Here is a 19,322-nt window from a genome sequence, read left to right as displayed (position 1 = left end):
GTTTGGCTGTCAGGAGTTAGGAATTCAGTGCGTGGTCTGCAGAGCTGGCACTGTGCTGTGCCTGTGACAGCTGGCACTGCTTGTCTCACTGCAAGGTTGGCATGTCCAGGAAGTGTGGTAGGAACCCAGAACCGCTGGTCACTAAGGAAAGCTGTGTTAACCTCGCCTGTAGGCCTGTTGTGGGCCGGTAGTGCTTTTGATGTATTTTTAATATTTTTTTCATATTTTCCAAACAGTATTACCATAGATGATGTCGTTTATGTGATAGATGGAGGAAAAATTAAAGAGACACACTTTGACACTCAGAATAACATCAGCACAATGGCTGCAGAGTGGGTGAGCAAAGCTAATGCCAAGCAGAGGAAAGGTCGAGCTGGAAGGTAAGATGGCAACTTTGCCTGAAGTCTTTGTTTCACACACACAAAAAAATTTTTTGCAGCAAAATCTGTTGCCAGCCTTTAACAAATAATTGTTAAAAGATAAACCTCACATTGGGTTCAACTGCAGTACATTTGTAAATGGGAAGGTTGTTTGTATTGACCTGCTCAGTCCTTACTGTGATGTGGGAAGCAGATTCTCTCCTGTGAGGAGTAAAGGAATGAAATAGTTTGAGTAAAATCATAAACTCACCCAGCTTTGTAAGTAGCAGAGCCACGGTTTGTTCTCCTAATCACTGAAGAGCAGTACTGACTTTTAGCACTCCTAACCAATGGGATGTGCTGTTTTTCCATGGATGTACTTGGAGCATAAGAAATCAATCTGTTTTAAGCATAGGGAAAATTATTTTCTTTGAGCTTTCATAAATATTATTTTTTGTTTCATTTTATAAATTGTATTTTTACGCTCTTTGTATAAATAAAAGAACTATGTCTGGAATTGCAAAATAAGTTTTTCTTTATCCTCTTATGGGCAGAACATGGATTCTCATTGTCTTCAAATACAGAGTTAAAAAGAACAGACAGGTGTAAGAAAACTAAACAGCATTTGCTTAGTCTTTTAAAGTTTTGCTGTAAAGTCTGACACTTGCTGCACAGATTATCCCAGTATAACATGATTTGTAAGCATTTTCTTAGATTATGCAGTTTATGCTGACAAGCAAAAAAATATAGTTAGTTCAAGACGAGTATAGTCTAATTGGTGATGGAGGGTAACTTGAGTGGACCTGGCGAAGACTGGAGTTTTCTGAAGCAGACCCGTCACCTCTGGGTACTGGTGAATGAGTTCTGGAACATGTCTGAACATAAATGTCAGCTTGAGGTTTGATCTCTGAAACCATTGTGGAAATCAGTGAGTGAATCATTACGTTTAAAGTAGTCGTCATCAGCACTGCTGTGGGTTAACAGTCGAACTGGTTTTATGCAAGAGGTAGTTTCTTTTCAGCTCTTTGTATATGAATTCTTTAGTAAAGTTTACATTGATAATGGTTTTGGAGGCCAGAAAAGTTACATGCCATGTGGTCCACAGCCGAGGTGCTCCTGCTGAAGAGTTGCACACTGTTTGGCGTTTTATGAAACAGGTGGGAAGAAGTGTATTACTCAGAAAAATCAAATTATATAATGACGTGAGTTGCTTTGTGATGAGACGTTTAAGAAATGTCTTTGTCTGCTTTTTTCTTGAGTCCTGAAGTTGTTCCTAACTCCTCTCAATCCTTGCTTCTAAGAGTTCAGCCTGGGCATTGTTACCATCTGTACAACGGGCTTCGAGCGAGTCTGCTAGATGACTATCAGCTGCCAGAAATTTTAAGAACTCCTTTGGAAGAACTATGTTTACAGATAAAGGTACGTTAGGGTGTAGAGTTCCGAAACCAAATGTCAGCAGCGCTCTCATTTGGAATATTGAACTTCCGGTGTTACCACCTTTTAGTCCTGTTCTGCTCTGGAGTGTGACTGCCTGTGCTTGAGTCCCATTTGCTCCATGTCAAGCTTATTTCCTGTTTTATAACGTAGATTATTTGACTTCATATAAAATTCTCAAAATAGAGTCTGATATACAGTAAGCATCCAGTGAATGCTAGGCATTTTGACTAACCTTAGTTTTTTTCAAGCAATCTACATATTGAGATTTCTTTGGCCTTTTATTAAAGGTTATTAGTAATCACTGAGGTGAAGCTTCAGGTACTTTCCTTCATAGAACTATTGAGGAAAGTAGTTATATATACTTTTGAAAAAATTTTATGGAATCACAAATGCATCTTAATTCATTACAGTTAACTAATAAGTTGTGTGTGACTGTAATAGCTCCCTGTGATTGATACAAGGCAGTGTTAAATGTGTCATGTCAGATCTAACGTACGTTTCATTTATTTCTCTGCAGATTTTAAAGCTAGGTGGAATTGCCTGTTTCCTGAGGAGGTTAATGGACCCGCCGTCAGATGAGGCAGTGTTGCTGTCCATCAGACACCTGATGCAACTGGTAATTCTGAGAGATTTTTATTTGGTATTAAAACATAAAAGTTAACCTAATGAAAGTTTTTTTCTCCTGGTTGCCACAGAGCCAGTCAATGCACATTCGATTGTCTGGCTGGCTGTCAGCATGGTGTGTGAAATATACATTAGGAAATAGTAAAACGATCCATTTGTCATAAGACTGGACTTCTGTATATTTTGCTTTCTTCAAATGTCCTTGTTAATTTAGGTGTCAAGATTATGCTAGTCTCAGAAAAATAGCTTGTGAGTATCAGGGCTTTTTCATTTGTAATTTTTCTTAGTGTTTTTGTGTATTTGTTTGACAGACAACATAGAGAGACAGGCAGAGAGATCTCCAGCAGCAGCCAGGTTGGGCCAGGCTGGAGTTCAGATCTGTCCAGTTCTCCCCACTGCTGCAGAGGCCCAGGCACTTGCCTGTTTCCTGCTGTTTGCCCGGGCACATTAGCAGGGAACTGGATCAGTTGAGCAGCCACACTCAAACTGGCACACTTACGGGATGCAGGCCCCACCGGTGATGGCTTTACCTGCTGTCCTACAACCCCAACTCCAGGATTTTCTTAAATATTTTCATAAAATTGAGTGTAATTTCTTTTCTGAGCACTCACTAGTAGGCATCCGGATTGGATTGGACACCTGCAGTGTCTGTTATTTCATGTTTCTTTTTGAATGCCTAGTTACTCTGTGTATTGGAAATTCTATTTGTAACATTCTTTTAGATAAATTTTTGAAGTCTGGGAGGATGATGATTTCTTTTAATAGGATTTATTTTTGTTGTTTGTTGTTTTTGAGATTTGTTTTTATTAAAACGTCAGATTTGCAGAGAGAAGCAGATACAAATAGATCTTCTGTCTGCCTGTTCACTCCCCAAGTGGCCACAGTGACCACAGCTGAGCCACTCCGAAGGCAGGACCTTCTTCCAGGCCTCCCACCCGGGTGCAGGGTCCCAAGGCTTTGGGCCGTCTTCCACTGCTTTCCCGGGCCACACTCGGGGAGCTGGGTGGGAAGTGGGGCCGCCAGGATTAGAACCAGCGCCCATATGGGATCCCAGCAGATGCCACGAGGCTTCGTTGCCGGGCCCCAAAAAAGGAGTTACACAACTGCATCGGGAAGAGTGACCCTGGTCTCTGGACTCATGTCCCTGAACATTTGTCCTTTGTCAAAATCGGTGTATAATTTTTTTTTTTTATGTTAACTGCTGAAGCTGTTTCTGTGGGTATCTCCAATGACGTCAGAACCAAATTACCTAAGGAATTGGAGCAGAGGTCATTCCTGTTTTTCAGAGTTCTGGGTAGGCCTTGGTGTCTTTAAACTATAGGAGATGAAACTTGCTATCCCAAGTGGAGTAGTGTTTATCCTTTGTTTTTCACACAGTTCTTAAATTGTGTAATTGCTTATTTATATTCAAGAGTGAAGGGAAGAGCTGTGTTCCTTTTGCTGGTTCACTTCCCAATTGTACAGAAGCCAGTGCTGGGCTAAGCCGGGGCCGAGACACCTGACCCGCCTCGGACCCCGTGTAGGGAAGCCGGGCTAAGCCGGGGCCGAGACACCTGACCCGCCTCGGACCCCGTGTAGGGAGGCTGGGCTAAGCCGGGCAGAGGCCCCTGACTCGCTTCAGACCCCGTGTAGGGAGGCTGGGCTAAGCCGGGCAGAGGCCCCTGACTCGCTTTGGTCCCCGTGTAGGGAGCCTTTTACGCTGCCTCCCAGAATGCACTGGCAGAAAGCTTTATCACAGCAGTGTCCTTGGGGTTCAGATGGGAACACTAGGATGGGAGGGGTTGGTTTTACTTTTGTTTCACTGCAGATCTCCTAATTGTTTCTGTAATTTGTCTCCTGACATTTACAGTAGAGCCAGGTTGCATATTAGTAAGTTTCTAGTCATTTAAGCATAAACTCTTTTTTTACAGAATGCGTTGGATAAACAAGAAGAGTTGACCCCTCTTGGAGTGCACTTAGCACGCTTACCAGTCGAGCCCCACATTGGAAAGATGATCCTTTTCGGAGCTCTCTTCTGCTGCCTCGACCCAGTGCTCACCATTGCTGCCAGTCTCAGCTTCAAAGATCCTTTTGTCATCCCATTGGTAAGACAGATACCAAGAAAAAACTAACAGTTTAAGGCACAGAAAGTAGATACTATTTTTTGTTAGCTTTTTATTAGAAAACCATTCTCTACTCTAGTGTCATTATATTGCCTTTGTTATTATTTAAGGGAAAAGAAAAAGTTGCAGATGCAAGAAGAAAAGAATTGGCTAAAGAAACTAGAAGTGACCACCTAACAGTTGTGAATGCATTTGAGGTAAAAAAAAAAAAAAGTGGTTTCATGGTGAAATGCCACTAATGGTACAGAAACATAGCTTTAACCTTGTAAAATCTGTTATAAGGAATAAGTGGTTGGGAATGCTTGTATTTAGGTTGACATTTGAAAAACATTAAATTTTTAATGACTTATTGCCCTTTTGGAACAAAAATATTTTTTTGATAAAAACACACAACTGAATAGTTTATTTTAGTATTTCATATTTGATAGTTTTCTCTCACAATTTTAAAGACATTTGTGACAGTATTCAGTACTAAATACATCTTCTGATTTAGTGTTTTGTTAGTGTACCATAACCATGTACACCATTCTGATTTAGGGCATATTTCTTTTTTCCCCAAAGCCAAATTTGCTCAAGGGTAGACATCATCTCTTTGCAAAATTCAAGTGTAACTTAATTTGCAACAATATGAAGTATCAGAAAATTATTGCTAAGTAAAGTCTGTTAAGTATCGCTTTGGGAACAATACAGATGAATTTCATTTCTTGGCTTCCTAGGGCTGGGAAGAAGCTAGACGACGTGGTTTCAGATATGAAAAGGACTATTGCTGGGAATATTTTCTGTCTTCAAACACACTGCAGGTAATGATGAGTGTGATAAAGTAGTTATAAATGCTGAATTAGAAGCTACATGTATCCATTTAGTACAGTTAACTTTGCAACAGAAAGTTAAATGTATAACTAATATGTATTTTCACTACATACCAAACAGTAGGGAAACTTACTGTTAAAACAACTGCTAGAAAGCAAGTAAAGCGGTGTAATACACAAGAAGAAAGAAAAGACTGATTCTGAAGAAGTGGAACAAAGTTCTAGAATCCAATAGCAATGTATAGTAAGGATGGTTTTACCTGTTCCTACCATCTAATTGCCATTTTAATTATTCAGCTTGAGAATTTTATTTTTATTACAAAGTCAGATATACAGAGAGGAGGAGAGACAGAGAGGAAGATCTTCCATTCGGTGATTCACTCCCCAAGTGACCACAACGGCCGGTGCTGCGCAATCCAAAGCCAGAAGCCAGGAACCTCCTCTGGGTCTCCCATGCGGGTGCAGGGTCCCAATCCTCTGGGCCGTCCTCGACTACTTTCCCAGGCCACAGGCAGGGAGCTGGATGGGAAGTGGAGCTGCCAGGATTAGAACTGGCGCCCATATGGGATCCCGGCGCGTTCAAGGCGAGGACTTTAGCCGTTAGGCCACGCCGCCGGGCCCGAGTGACAGGTTTTTAATCTACTGGTTCCCTTCCCAGATGGTCACATTGGCCTAGGCTGAGCCAGGCCAAACAAAGGTGGAGCTTATCTGAGTCCTTCATGTGGGTGCAGAGGCTTAGACACTTGAGTCAAGTCATCCTTCAGAACTTTCCCGGCTGATTTTCAAGGATCCAGATCAAAAATGGAAAAATCAGGTGCAAACTAAGAGATAAGTTGGGCCAGCATTGTGGCACAGCAGTAAGCTACCACCTGTGATGCCAACATCCCTTAGGGGCACTGGCTTCTGTCCCATCTGCTCCACTTCTGATCCAGAAGTGGACGGTTGGCCAAGGCCCCGCACCTGTGTGGGAGATCTGGCTGGAGGCTGGCTAAGCGCCTGGACCCCGCACCTGTGTGGGAGATCTGGCTGGAGGCTGGCCAAGCGCCTGGGCCCCGCACCTGTGTGGGAGATCTGGCTGGAGGCTGGCTAAGCGCCTGGGCCCCGCACCTGTGTGGGAGATCTGGCTGGAGGCTGGCTAAGCGCCTGGGCCCCGCACCTGTGTGGGAGATCTGGCTGGAGGTTGGCCAAGCGCTTGGGCCCCGCACCTGTGTAGGAGATCTGGATGGAGCTTCTGGCTGTCAGCGTTGGCTTGGTTTAGATCGGCTCTGGCCATAGCAGCAACGGGGGTGGTGAAACAACAAATGAAAGATGTCATCCTGTCTCTATCTCCCTCTGCCTGCCTTCCCCCTCCCTGCCTTCCTCCCTCTCCATTTCCAAAAAAATGAGTAAATCTTCCAAAAAGAACGTGAGTCGTAGTGAAGACTTGGAGAATAGACAGTGTGTGTCAGATCAAGTAGTATTGTGTGCTGAAATTGTTTGCATGTACAACTGATAGAAAATAGTATTGAAAGCTATACAAATAGACAATAAATATTATACTTAGTAAAATGTAAGAGAAATAAAAACCAGGAGGTGGTTAAGAGAATAACTATTAGGTACAGAAACTATTCACCTTTTATAAAAGGGATATGTATTTAATTATGACTGAACTTGTTTATAATTTTTTAAGATTAAATGAATTCTTCAGAAAATAATTTTTATGACTACAAAAATACAAGATTGATCTTCACATTCACTGTTGCTTTCTTCATATTTCAGCAAAGCTGATTGTAGCAGTTTTGTAAAAACTGATCTCATTGTTGGAATCATTTTTGTCTTAGTCTTCTGTACATATATATACATACTTAATACCTGTTCACTTAGTGATGATTTCTGAGGAATATTAAGGGAAATTTCTTCATTGATATTTGGCTGTATTACTTGAATTCTCTATGGTGAGCCATGCATCAGTTTTATTAAAGTAATAAGTCCTTTTTCCAGAACATCCTGGGGGCAATGGCTCAATGGCTCTATCCTTAATTTGCAAGCTCTGGGATCCCAGATGGGTGCCAGTTTGTGTCCCAGCTGTTCCATTTCCCATGCAGCTCTTGCTTGTGGCCTAGGAAAGCAGCCGGATATGGTCCAGAGCCTTGGGACCCTGCACCTGCATGTGGGAGACCTTGAGGTCCTGGCTCATGGCTTTGGAAGAGCTCAGCTCCAACCTTTGCAACCGCCTGGGGGGTGAAGCAGCAGATGGAACATCTGTCTCTCCTCTGTCAATCTGATCAGACTTTTCAGTAAAAATAGCTTTAAAAAAAAAAAAAAAAAGAAGCTTAATCAGAGGAGAGGCCTTCAGCTTATGTGCCAATAAGTTAACAGTAGTTAATTTGGGGGAATAGAAATTGGGTTGTTGGTTGTTTTTCGTGGTTGGTTTTTGTTATGTGGTGGAGATGAATGCTAATTGTTGATCTAGAATTGGAAGAATTGTTACCAGAGGTTGAGTGAAGTAAATCCGTAAGAGAGATGAAGAGAGATGGGTGGTGGTTTCAAAGTTAAAATGAAGAAGTTCTTTTACTTTGTTCACAGTAGTGTTGCCACAGATAAGGTCAGTGTGTATTATGTTCTACTTAAATGTTTTCAGTGTAGAGAAGGAAGTGATAAATACTTGAGGAGAATAGAGAGTGGCTTTATCCTGATTTGAACATTATGCAATGTATCAAAAATGCTAGAAGCGTATAAATATATGCATTTTATATGTCATTTTAAACATTTAAGGAAAAAGAACTTGCATTAGTCTTTGGCTGCACTGCATTTGTCTTCACACTACACAAACATTTTCTGAAGAAAAAAGATAATGCTTTAGGTTTGATGTTGCCGTATGCAGCGTTAGAGTCTTTTCGCGTGGAATTGCTGAGCAGCCTTAGAAAATATGGAGATGTGTATTGTGGCTGTGTTCCAATAAAACATAATGGTTTTCCATAAAATGTAGTACTAGCATAAACGGTTGTTTTGGGGTGTCTCAACCTGTCTGTTATGTTTTTGCAAGCATGTTCTGAAGGAGGGGAGCTGTGGCTGCATGCGTGGTTGCACGCTGTCCAGCCTCGGTGTGACAGCTGTTCTTACTGTCGCTCCTAGATGCTGCACAACATGAAAGGACAGTTTGCTGAGCATCTTCTGGGCGCTGGGTTTGTGGACAGCAGAAGTCCCAAAGATCCAAAGGCTAACATAAATTCAGGTAAGGAGAAACCACTTCACCTGCGCAAACAGGTACGAGCCGGCTGCTCTTGTCCGATGTATCACTGTTTTCCCTGCCTTCCCATCCCCCAGACAATGAGAAGATAATCAAAGCTGTCATCTGTGCTGGCCTGTACCCGAAAGTTGCTAAAATTCGAATAAATTTGGGTAAAAAAAGAAAAATGTAAGTGTTGAAAATAATTATAAGATTATTACAAGCATTGTAATTCTTTCAAACTTTCAAAATTATCTAATTTTATCAGAGCTTATATTATTTGGGCTGTACTGTTCTTTTCCTTTGGTCATTTGGAATAAGGTAAATAATTTAACTTAGCAATTCTTTCCTTCACATTCCTATGGTTACCTCTCTAATCACTCATTGTTTATAATGAATGCTTATAAAATGTGACACCAGTGTATAAATGTTAGAAAAGCTGGCCATCTACTATTAAAAATCAGTGCCCAGAGAGAACTTCCTCAAGGATGGCTTTTGTTTTGAATATTTTTCTTGTCTTAGAAACTGGGGAATTTTGAGAGTGCCTGTTTGAATAAAATTGTCATTTCACTATTTTGATGAAGCACAAAATACAGATGCCCTCGGCAGTAGCAGTAACAAGGAGGCATCGCTTCCTTTTACTCAATGAGGCCATTCCTAGTGAAGATTCAGAATAACTGAAAGTGACAGAGTTCTAGTGGTGTGTTAATTATTTCCACACTGTTGAAGGGCATTCCTAAAGTCACTGGCCAGTAGATTGATGCTGTTGGAGGAATATGTCCTAAGGAAGTAACTGCATCTGCTTTTAACAACTCTATTACAAACATGCAGCAGTGGGAAAATTAACATTTTGTATTATCCTATTGCCATTTCATTCATTGGGCATATGAAGGTCATTGTTTGGTAATGTGAATTCTTTGAATCTACCACTGTACAGTAGCATTAAGGTCGGCAGACCCTTTTGTCATCTACTGATTGGGATAGCTTTGTGGAAAAAAAAAGAAAAAAGTTCTCTTTGGATTGATACTGTTTCAGTTTAGATTGTAGATCAGTAAATTTTGGCCTGTGGGCTTTAAAAAGCATGCTTTTGTGACTTTGTACTGGAAAGGGCCCGCAAAGATTCAATACTGTTGACTCTGCTCTAGAGCTCTGGCAGCACTGCTGTGCGGCTGCTGCAGGATCTCAGGGGCGTGCTTAGTGCATTACAGAGTGGCAAAAAATAATTTCTAATTTTACACAAGTATTACAAATTCCTAGAACTTCAGTAAATGTTCTCCTTTTTAAAGAATGAATTAATTTGAAAATCAGAATAAGAGCTGGAGGAGGGGAGAAAGAGATGCTTGATTCACTTCCCAGGTGGCTGTAACGGCTACATCCGGGCCAGAACAAAGCCAAGAGCTTCTGGGTCTCCCACATGTGTGGCCGGGATCCAGGGACTTGGGCCTCAGCGTGCCGTTAGCAGGGCGCTGACTGAAGCGAGCAGCTCGGGTGCAAGCTGACGCCCATGCGGAGCACCAGCCTGGCAGGCGGTGGCTTTGCATGCTCTGCCACGGTGCCAGACCCAAAAAGGAAACTCTTGAGGACAAATAGGGTTCCTGTGTTAGTTTTCACACTGTCATCTGATGTAGGTAAATGTCGCTATTTAAGCCATCACCCTGAGTAGTAGTATTAAGGACTAAAAATCGAGATAAATTTTATGTGACTACTAAAGAAACTTTAGGAACTGAGAGACTAGAACTTTGTCAAAGAACATTAGTTCCATATATTCCCTTTGAAATTGAGGTGTTTAAGTAAATGTATGAGTATTATAGGGTTTTAAATAGATTGTTTGAAATAAGTTTTATTTTTTTAATGCTGCAGCTCCATAGGCTCTGGGGTTCCCCACTGCTGATTTCCCCTGGAGTATTACATTGGGTGGCCCTTCATGAACAGTCATTAGTCCGTCATTCCACTATTCAGTTGTTTCCGGACACCTTAGGCATGGACAGTGTCAGAGTCCAGCATCCTGCTGTTTCACTGGGAGTCCATCGTTGGTCTGGATGCAGGGACACCTGCTGCACTGTGTCTCCACATCCGGACATGTCAGTCTCTGCCACACTGCAGTATCACACATCTCCTTAAACACAGAGCCAGAAAACAATCCACAACAGGGCGAAAACAGAAAATTTACATCAGCATGAAGTTAAACAATATGCTACAGAATGACCTCACTAAGTGACGTCACTAAAGTAAAAAGAAAATGAAAAACCTTCTTGTAAAATTTGAGGGTACTGCATGACCCTGTGGCACTGAAGAAATGACAGTAAACACAAGAACATCAGTGCCTGTGAGATGAGCAAAACAGTGTTGGAAGGGGCATTTACAGCATGGCTGCTTGCAGTCAATCAGGATGTCTCTTACGGAATCACAAGGACTTACTGAAAAAGACAAATGCATAGAAGTGCAAAAACAAAATTCACAGTAAAAATAATTGGATTTGAAACCAAAAAACCTGCAAATTGAAACAACAAAGAACTATTCCCCAAGAAGATGGGCAAAACAACCCCCTCAGCCATATTAACAATGAGCATCACAAGAGAACAACCACCTAAAATGAGAGATGACAGACAAATGTTTCCAACTTTTTGCTCTTGTTGGCTGCTCTTGTTGGCATAGGCAGTAGTAAGGATTGTAATTTGGGGGCCCAACATGAAAGCCTAACTGCTAAAGTCCTCTCCTTGCATGCACCAAATCCCATATGGGCACCGGTTCTAATCCCAGAGTTCCTGCTTCCCATCCAGCTTCTTGCTTGTGTCCTGGGAAAGCAATTGAGGACGGCCCAAAGCCATGAGTCCCAGCACCCATGTGGGAGACCGGGAGGAAGCTCCTGGCTTCAGAACAGCATAGCTCTGGCCGTTGTGGCCACTTGAGGAGTGAACCACTGGAGAGAAGATCTTCCTCTCTGTCTCTCCTCCTGTCTGTATATCTGACTTTCCAATAAAAATAAATAAGTCTTTTAAAAAAAAACAAGAATTGTAATTTTTTGTTGCCTAGGTATATTTAGAAGTTTTATTGGGAGTTTCCTTTCCTTAGTATACTCTGGTCTCCGTCACATATTTTGCTTGTAAGGTTACATATGTGTGTTGATTCTCTTTTATTTTCTGTTTCGTATTTTCAATGGAAGTTGTGTTAGAGCAAACTTATGATATCTGTCATTTGGGGATTGGCTCATTTTCCGTAGCACAGTGGTCTCCGCTTAGGCCCATTTGGATGGCAGTGATAGAATTTCATTCTTTTTAATAGCTGAGTAGATGGAGCACAGTTTCTTTATCCGTTCCTCTTTAAATGAGCATCTAGGTTGTTTCTTGGTTTTGCAGTTGTTGCTTGTGCTGCAGTGAAGAACGGGGAGACAGGTTGCTTTCTCATGTGTCACATCCCTTGCTGGCTGTACCAGCCTGCAGTCCCACCAGCAATGGAGAAGGTTCCTTTTTCCCCACATCCTCGCTACAGCCTTGGAAGTTTTCAGCAGTTTTTCCTTTTCTGCATGGCACCTGCCTCCCACCAGTGGCCTCCAGGGAGTGCTGATCACCTCACCTGGCAGTTTTCCCTTCCCACTTGTCTGCGCCACCCTGTCCTATGTCAGAGCTCTCCACACATTCAGCTCCAGCTGCCCCCCTTCTTATCCTCTCTCCGTACCCTCATATCCTCTCTCCTTATCAAAATTACTTTTAAACACAGTTCTTGATTTATATGCATCTGAGTACCTACCCTGTCTGAAAATTAGGATTTTTTAAAAAGTCAGTATCATGATTGTTAAAGCAAATGTTTGGTACAATAAAATTACTTGATCATTTCAGATATTTCTTTGGTTCTTTATCCTTCAATTAAATAAATATACTGGCATATAATAAAGGAATATTCTGTTGTCTTTTCTAATGTGCATACCTGTAATAAGATTTAGTTATGCAATTTTAGAGTATATTTATTTAATTGGCATTAATAAAAATGGACTCATTTGTGACGTTTTTCTAGATTTGGACTTACGTTTTGAATAAGTGCTTTTAATTTTGGAGAAAACAAGTAAATCAGTTCCTCTAGAAGATTTGTAACAGATCTAACGAATTGTATTTTAACTTTTTTTGTTGTTCTTAAGGGTGAAAGTGTACACAAAAACTGATGGCTTGGTTGCTCTTCATCCCAAGTCTGTTAATGTGGAGCAGACAGACTTTCAGTACAACTGGCTTATCTATCACCTGAAGATGAGAACGAGCAGTGTGAGTCAACAGTGCAACTAACTGGGTCTGAACGGCAGGCTTTTTATGTTTTTATAGCTATATTTTATGTTCCCTCTATCTTGAAATCACTTTTTTTTTCTTAAAGAATGGCTATATTTTTAGAATGCGACTCTGTCTTAAGAAATATTTGTATTTTAGTTAATTCGGCAGTTGCTACACTTTATTTGCATACTTTTCTTCAGAGCCTGCTTTTAAGAAATGCTGGCATTTTTTGATGTATAGTTTGTTCTGTATGAAGGGTTTTATTGACCTGTCCTTATCAGAGTTATCAGAGTTTTGCAGAAGGCGAAATATGATTCGGTTTATAGTGTTCTCTGTAGAAAACTCAGGTAATTTGTCGACATTTAAGGTGCAGAATATTTTTTTTTTTTGGGGGGTGGGGGTTGTGCAGGGAAATCCTCAACACCATGGTGAGGAGTGACCAATCTTTGTGTCCCACCCAGCAAGGCATGAGCCAATCCATGCCAGCTTTTTCCTGTCAGATTTCAAGCTCTACTTTCTGTTGTTTGTCTATTTATTTTAGGTTTTTTTTAGTTTGTATGATTGTTTGTTTGCTATGAGGGGTTTTCGAAGCGATCCCGATGGTCATTGCGAGGGAGGGCGGGGGTCCAGAGGTGGAGCCAGGCTCGGACCAGAGAAAGCTCTCCTCCCTGGTCCTGAAGGACATTAATTGTTCTTCTGTTTCTGCGGACCGCTCAGGGTTTCTGGTTGTTGTTCCGATGACGTTGGTTTCTGCACGGTAGTGTTTGGACTTCTTCCATTCCCTGCGGAAGCTCCTGTTGGGGGTGGGTGACCTCAGAGTACTCGGCCTCCGAGGGCATCCAATTCCCTGTGGCCTCCTTGGCAGTTGGGGTATAGTCCTTGTTGCTCATATTAATAGTTTGTGGTGAAGGTCTGGGAGTCTTCATGGTTGGGATCCAAGCTTCCTCCTTACCACCTGCTCCACTCTGGAGTGCCCCCCTCTGCTCCACGCACATGACCTCCTGTTAAGAGGTTGTCAGGATCGCACCCGATTCCCCCTTCATGCATTGGTATAGTAGTTTTATTGTTGTTTAGTGCCGCATTGAGTCTGCTGTCTATGAAATACCAGATTTGACCTTGATAAGCTATATTGTACTTTTTTTTCTCTCACTCTTTTTATGGTCTTGAAAGATTTCCCTGCACTCCCTCCCCATTACCGGTTACCATAGCGTATTGAGGGTATAGTAGGTTTTACACTTTTGGATTATCCCCAAATCTCCCAAGATCAACAAAATTATACTTCAACACAACAAATGGCTAAATACTAAAATGAAATAGACATGAGACAGCTGAATGGTACCCTGTGGCCTTTTCGGGGTATATAGCAGCCGGTCCGGTCCTGTATATAAACTAAAATTGAGATGTCAATGAGCTAATCATAGGTTGTGGTTAGGACTTGTTTTTTTGTTATTTTGTTCTTTTTTTTTTTTTTTATTGTTTTTTTTTTTTTTTCTTTAACATACTGGTTACTCAAAACTATGTCCATTCCATAATATTGCAAATTGCTGTTGATGTTATATTGGGACTCTTAATTGACTGTGATGATATTATACCAGCTCTGACTTCAGACCAGAAATGGTCTCCCCAAGAAACTGTTCAACCCATCTGGACAATAAGTAGCTGGACTCTATGCTTGGTATATGTTTGCAAGGAAAGAATCTTGATGGAATTTGAACTGTAATACTGCATCAAGGTGGAGGAATCCACCAGGGGGGAGGGGAGGGGGAGGGGGATTCCCAAAGCCTATGAAACTGTCACATAATGCTAAATATTAATTAAAAATAATAAAAAAAAAATAAAAAAAAAGAAAACTCAGGTAATTTTGCAAACACTACATATAAAGATAAAAATAATTTTGTTTACATTAGTGTCTTGATCCTGTCATCCGGCAGCTATGTTGTTTGAGGAACTGTGTTACAGTTGACTTGAAGGTGTAAAAGCCTGTGCTTTCAGTGAGTTGGTGCTTTGTCGCCGCAGATATACTTGTATGACTGCACGGAAGTTTCCCCGTACTGTCTCTTGTTTTTCGGAGGCGATATCTCCATCCAGAAGGACAACGATCAGGAAACAATTGCTGTGGACGAATGGATTGTCTTCCAGTCTCCAGCAAGAATTGCCCATCTTGTTAAGGTGAAGAATGTTGCATGCTTTTCATATCTATATGCAAGTAGGCTCTTTTTTTTTTTCTTTGAGATGTTGGCACTGTTTATTTTCACTTTATTCAAAAGACAAGTGAAGATAAGGTTCGCTTCCCAAATGGCTGGACAGCCAGGGCAGCGCTGTGCTCAGTGCAGCGTTCCCAGCGCGTGCGTGCAAGGGTCGGGGTCGCAGGGCTGGGTCTGCTGCCTTCCAGAATCCACGTGCTCAGGAGTCTGGATCAGAGGCACACGAGCCAGAACTCACCAGGCACTCCCACCTGGAACGTGGGTTCCCTAGGCAGTGTCTGAGTGGCCCAAACACCCACCCGTGACTTCGGAGGTGGTGACACCCCGAATAGCCTAAATACCCAGGCTAATCGAGGTGTCAACTCGTGTTGTAGTAGTTTGTTAAACTCCCTGTGCAAGTCACTTCATTCCTTACATTTTACAGTGTATCTGCTGAACATGTGTAATTTTTCCAACTTTAGGAATTAAGAAAGGAACTAGATATCCTTCTGCAAGAGAAGATCGAAAGTCCTCATCCTGTGGACTGGAAGGACACGCAGTCCAGAGACTGTGCCGTGCTGTCAGCCATCACGGACCTGATCAAGACCCAGGAGAAGGCGGTCCCCAGGAACCTTCCTCCTCGGGGCCAGGATGGCTGCTGCAGCTGACGGCCCCTGCTGGGACTCTGACAGCCTGTTTCACACCCACTCTTCCATCAGAATTAATTTTTGGCTAGATGGCAAACTGGGGGACACATTGATTTTTGTGTGTAAGGTAGAAAAATCTGGAGTACTTGTAAAGACGTAATGTGCATGACTTAGTGGTGTTATCTGTAGCTATTATAAATATACCATTCAGCCAGTATGTTCTCCAATAATACGCCTTTTGGGAGTTATGTCCAAAATTTTGAGTGTTCTTATACAGGAGTATTGTACTTCATAAATTCCTTTGTTTTGTTATATAAAATTGATATGCCATAATTAAGGAGTTTAAAGCCAGTGAAACAGAATGGGTAATGAAAAGCCAGTGTCAAGTAAGAATTTGAATGCAGCTTCATTTTTAAGTGAGACCAAAACCAGAAGTAAGTTAATTTGTTGTAAGAAACCCCAATATTTAATAAAATGGACAATGTATAAATCAGCTAACTTCTTGACTTGGTTTCTACATCTCTATCACTTTATTTAATGTTTTTAATTTTTTTGAAGATAATATATATACCTCTGTGAGGCATAACGAGGCTGCTGAGCTTGATGCCTGATTTCCAAAACTCCAGTTTCCGCTTCTTTGGCTGCATGTCTTGAGCAAGTTCATTTTCTCTTTCTGTATTTCCTTAATCTGTAAAATACAGATGCAAAATATGAAGGTTCAATATATTAATGCCTGTGAAACACTAGCCTAGAGCTTGGCACATCATAGATGCATAGTATCTTGCTCATTTGTCCCTAATTTGGGGTCGAGGGAGTGAGTATAGCAACCCATTTTGTTTCTTTTTCACTGCTGCTTTATTAGCCAGTAAAAACTAGGGGGACCGCATGCACTGTATGCGTTTTCTGAGTGCTGGGGCCTGTGGTCTCCAGGGCTGTGCTGGAAGGTTCCCTCACCAGCCGACTCGGGCTGAAGCTCCGCTCCTTGTTCATACATTGTCATTTCTGAATCTGCTGTTAGGAATTGCTGCAGCCAGTCTGTGATGATAGCCTGCTACTCGGATGGAAGAATGGAACTTACCAGAACCCTCGATCATGCCGATGAGCTACGGCTAAAATTACAGAGCTGCCGTATTTATCAGCTTTGACAGAGCAAGCACAGCCTTTGTTTCTATGCTACTTGAGCAGGATATTTTGAATTTGGTAGTGTGTTTATTGAAATACATAGTGCCCATCACTGAATGTTATTTGCTGAGTCCTTTATGCCATTTATTTTGCAATATGACAGTTTTGACCATTACAACTGATTTTTTTTTTAATGTGACAGTGGTACTACTGGAAATAGTGCAAAAACAAAGCATTGGAAAAGCATTGATTTTGCTGCACCCAGAAGATGAAAATTTTACTGTGCCTTCCAGTAAATGTCAAGGAAACCAAAGGAGTGAAAGTATTGTGTGAGGACCAGAACGTGCGGAGTGCTGTGATGGTCTGAACACCAGGGCTTCTGCATCTCCACTTCTGAGGGTGCCGTCAGCCATCGCTGCGTCCAGGACAGCGGCGTGTGTGTCCTTCATGTGCTCTCTTGACTAAGCTCCCCAGAGCAGTCGGCCTCGGGCTGCGTTCTTACATTGATTCATCTCACAGTAGTTGGGCACACTAGCTTTGCCCTTAAAGCCAAGTCACTGTCGCTGCCGTTTGCTCTGGTAAATGATTATGTCTGCGCTTGTTTTTCCCATTTTGAATTGACACAGTTGGCCAAATGGTCTTGGGAGAAAAGATTTAAGGATTCTGTGAAAAAAGATGTATTAGTTGACTTAATATGCGCAAACCAATTATTAAACCCCAAATGAGTGGAAAAAGTATTCCAGAAGAATAAAAAGGTCAAGTATTCACAGCCATTAGTTACTTTAACTTGGAACAGTTAATCCAGGTTATGTTTTCTGTACTACCAGGGATCAAGATAGAAATCTTAAAGATGCTATTTATGTTCTGGTTATTGTTCATAAAGTATGGCATTACTCAGTGAAAAATGCATGTCAAAATCCATACTATTTCTTCAATGTTCTTTTAAGAACAAGATATTAAGGAGGAAAATATATTTAACTTATTACTAGTATGAGAAATACAGAGATTAACTCTTTGAGAAGAATGCCAGAGAATCTTCCACCCACTGGTTCATTCCCCAGAAGTCGGCAATGGCTGACCAATCACAAGCTGGCATCCAGGAGTTTCATTCCGGGTGTCTGACATGGGTGCAGGGGCCCAAGGACTTGGACCTTCTTCTGCTGTCTTCTCAAGTCACAAATACAGAGCTGGATCAGAACTGGAGCAGCTGGGAGTCGAACCAGTGCTCATATGGGATGCCAGTGGTGCAGGCAGATGAGCTTGTTACACCACCCTACTGGACCTGGGTTTCATCATTGCTAGCTGAGATTTCTTTTTTCTTCATTGTCACTTTTTATAGTTGTTACGTATTACATTTTAAAAGTCGGTCTTTATCTCCATGAGCAAAACAATCATTTTACCATCTTTATCTGCCAATTTTAGTATCTAGCATCCTGGTGTGTGTGTGTATGCTTTTTTCTTTTGGGGGGAGATATCAAAATCTATATTTCAAGTGTTTGGTGAACCTTGGTGATTACCTTTGTAAGTCACTGATGCTGCCAATACCCTCCAGAGATGTTTTTACTTCTGATTGGCTATAAATATGCTGAGGCTCAGAGAGCCTTTCAGGCTCATCCTCCTGCTGAGTCAGCCTCTTGGGAGCCCCATCTGTCACAGGGACCGCTGTGGCAGGCGGCAATGTGGGAGAAGGGGTGGAGCCAGGGGTCGCTCGTCCTGTCACTTCAAGATGGTGCTCCTCCCTGTCCCCACGCCCTTCTAGCTCCAGCTTCAGGAAAGATCCAGCAAAGACGACTGGTGTGTCCTAACAGACGCATCTGATTGGTGCTTGCTGCGTCATGGCTGTGCCTTCCCTGCAAGATACTGGGAAACTCGGATTGAAGGGTTTCATAGAGGATGCTGTAGCCGGAAGCCTAGATGTCTCCCACCATCTCCAGCCCTGATTATTTCATGTTGCTTGACAAAGGGATTTTGCAAAACTAATGAAGAGTACCAGATCAGTGAAATCTGAGTTGAAAAAGAGGAAGATTGTCCCACAAGGCTAAGCTACTTACAGCACTTCTTTTTTTATTTGCTTGTTTATTGTTTACTTGAAAGGTACAGCAACAAAGGCAGATTCAGACACAGGCATCTTCCATCTTGCTGGTTCACTACTTAAATGTCTGCAACAGCTCACGGCTGGGCCGAGGTGAAGCCAAGCCTGGAACTCAATCATCTCCCGTGTGGGTGGCTGGAACCAATGCACCCTGGGTCATCAGCCTCTGCCTCCCAGCAGGCCCGTTAGCAGGAAGCTGAGTCCGAAGCAGTGAGGACTCCCACCCAGACATTCTGATAGAGGCTTGCCTTCTCTAGTGCAACCCCACCTCTTGCCATCAGTGCCTGAACGAATCATGGAGATTCCACGTGTGTGGAGGTGCCACTGCTGTCTTGATGACGAAGCAGCCTGATGGCAGGAATGCTCTCTGGAAGCTGCGAGCAGCCCTGCTGAGCAGCAAGAGAAGAGGAACCTCAGGCCACCGGGATGGCCACCAAGCAAGAGTCCTCCCAACACCAGGAACGGGCCTGCAACCAGACACCA

At 42.2% G+C, this 19,322-nt stretch overlaps 1 protein-coding gene across 1 annotated transcript in view; it reads left to right on the top strand.

Annotated features, from left to right (window-relative positions):
* DHX36 (DEAH-box helicase 36) overlaps nucleotides 1-15,982 on the top strand; it is a 35,460-nt gene extending 19,478 nt beyond the window's left edge. Inside the window, exons 15-25 of the mRNA XM_058661465.1 lie at nucleotides 237-380; nucleotides 1,661-1,778; nucleotides 2,314-2,412; nucleotides 4,331-4,504; nucleotides 4,633-4,719; nucleotides 5,239-5,322; nucleotides 8,446-8,545; nucleotides 8,638-8,728; nucleotides 12,672-12,792; nucleotides 14,812-14,964; nucleotides 15,461-15,982. Of these exons, the coding sequence (XP_058517448.1) occupies nucleotides 237-380; nucleotides 1,661-1,778; nucleotides 2,314-2,412; nucleotides 4,331-4,504; nucleotides 4,633-4,719; nucleotides 5,239-5,322; nucleotides 8,446-8,545; nucleotides 8,638-8,728; nucleotides 12,672-12,792; nucleotides 14,812-14,964; nucleotides 15,461-15,646 (1,357 nt within the window). The 3' untranslated portion in view covers nucleotides 15,647-15,982. The remainder of the gene's footprint in view (nucleotides 1-236; nucleotides 381-1,660; nucleotides 1,779-2,313; nucleotides 2,413-4,330; nucleotides 4,505-4,632; nucleotides 4,720-5,238; nucleotides 5,323-8,445; nucleotides 8,546-8,637; nucleotides 8,729-12,671; nucleotides 12,793-14,811; nucleotides 14,965-15,460) is intronic.
* Nucleotides 15,983-19,322: the final 3,340 nt, after the last annotated feature.

The sequence above is a fragment of the Ochotona princeps genome, chromosome 3, assembly GCF_030435755.1.
Source record: "Ochotona princeps isolate mOchPri1 chromosome 3, mOchPri1.hap1, whole genome shotgun sequence".
Lineage (NCBI taxonomy): Eukaryota > Metazoa > Chordata > Mammalia > Lagomorpha > Ochotonidae > Ochotona > Ochotona princeps.
Note: the sequence above shows the minus strand (reverse complement) of the source record. Positions and strands in the feature narration are given on the sequence as shown.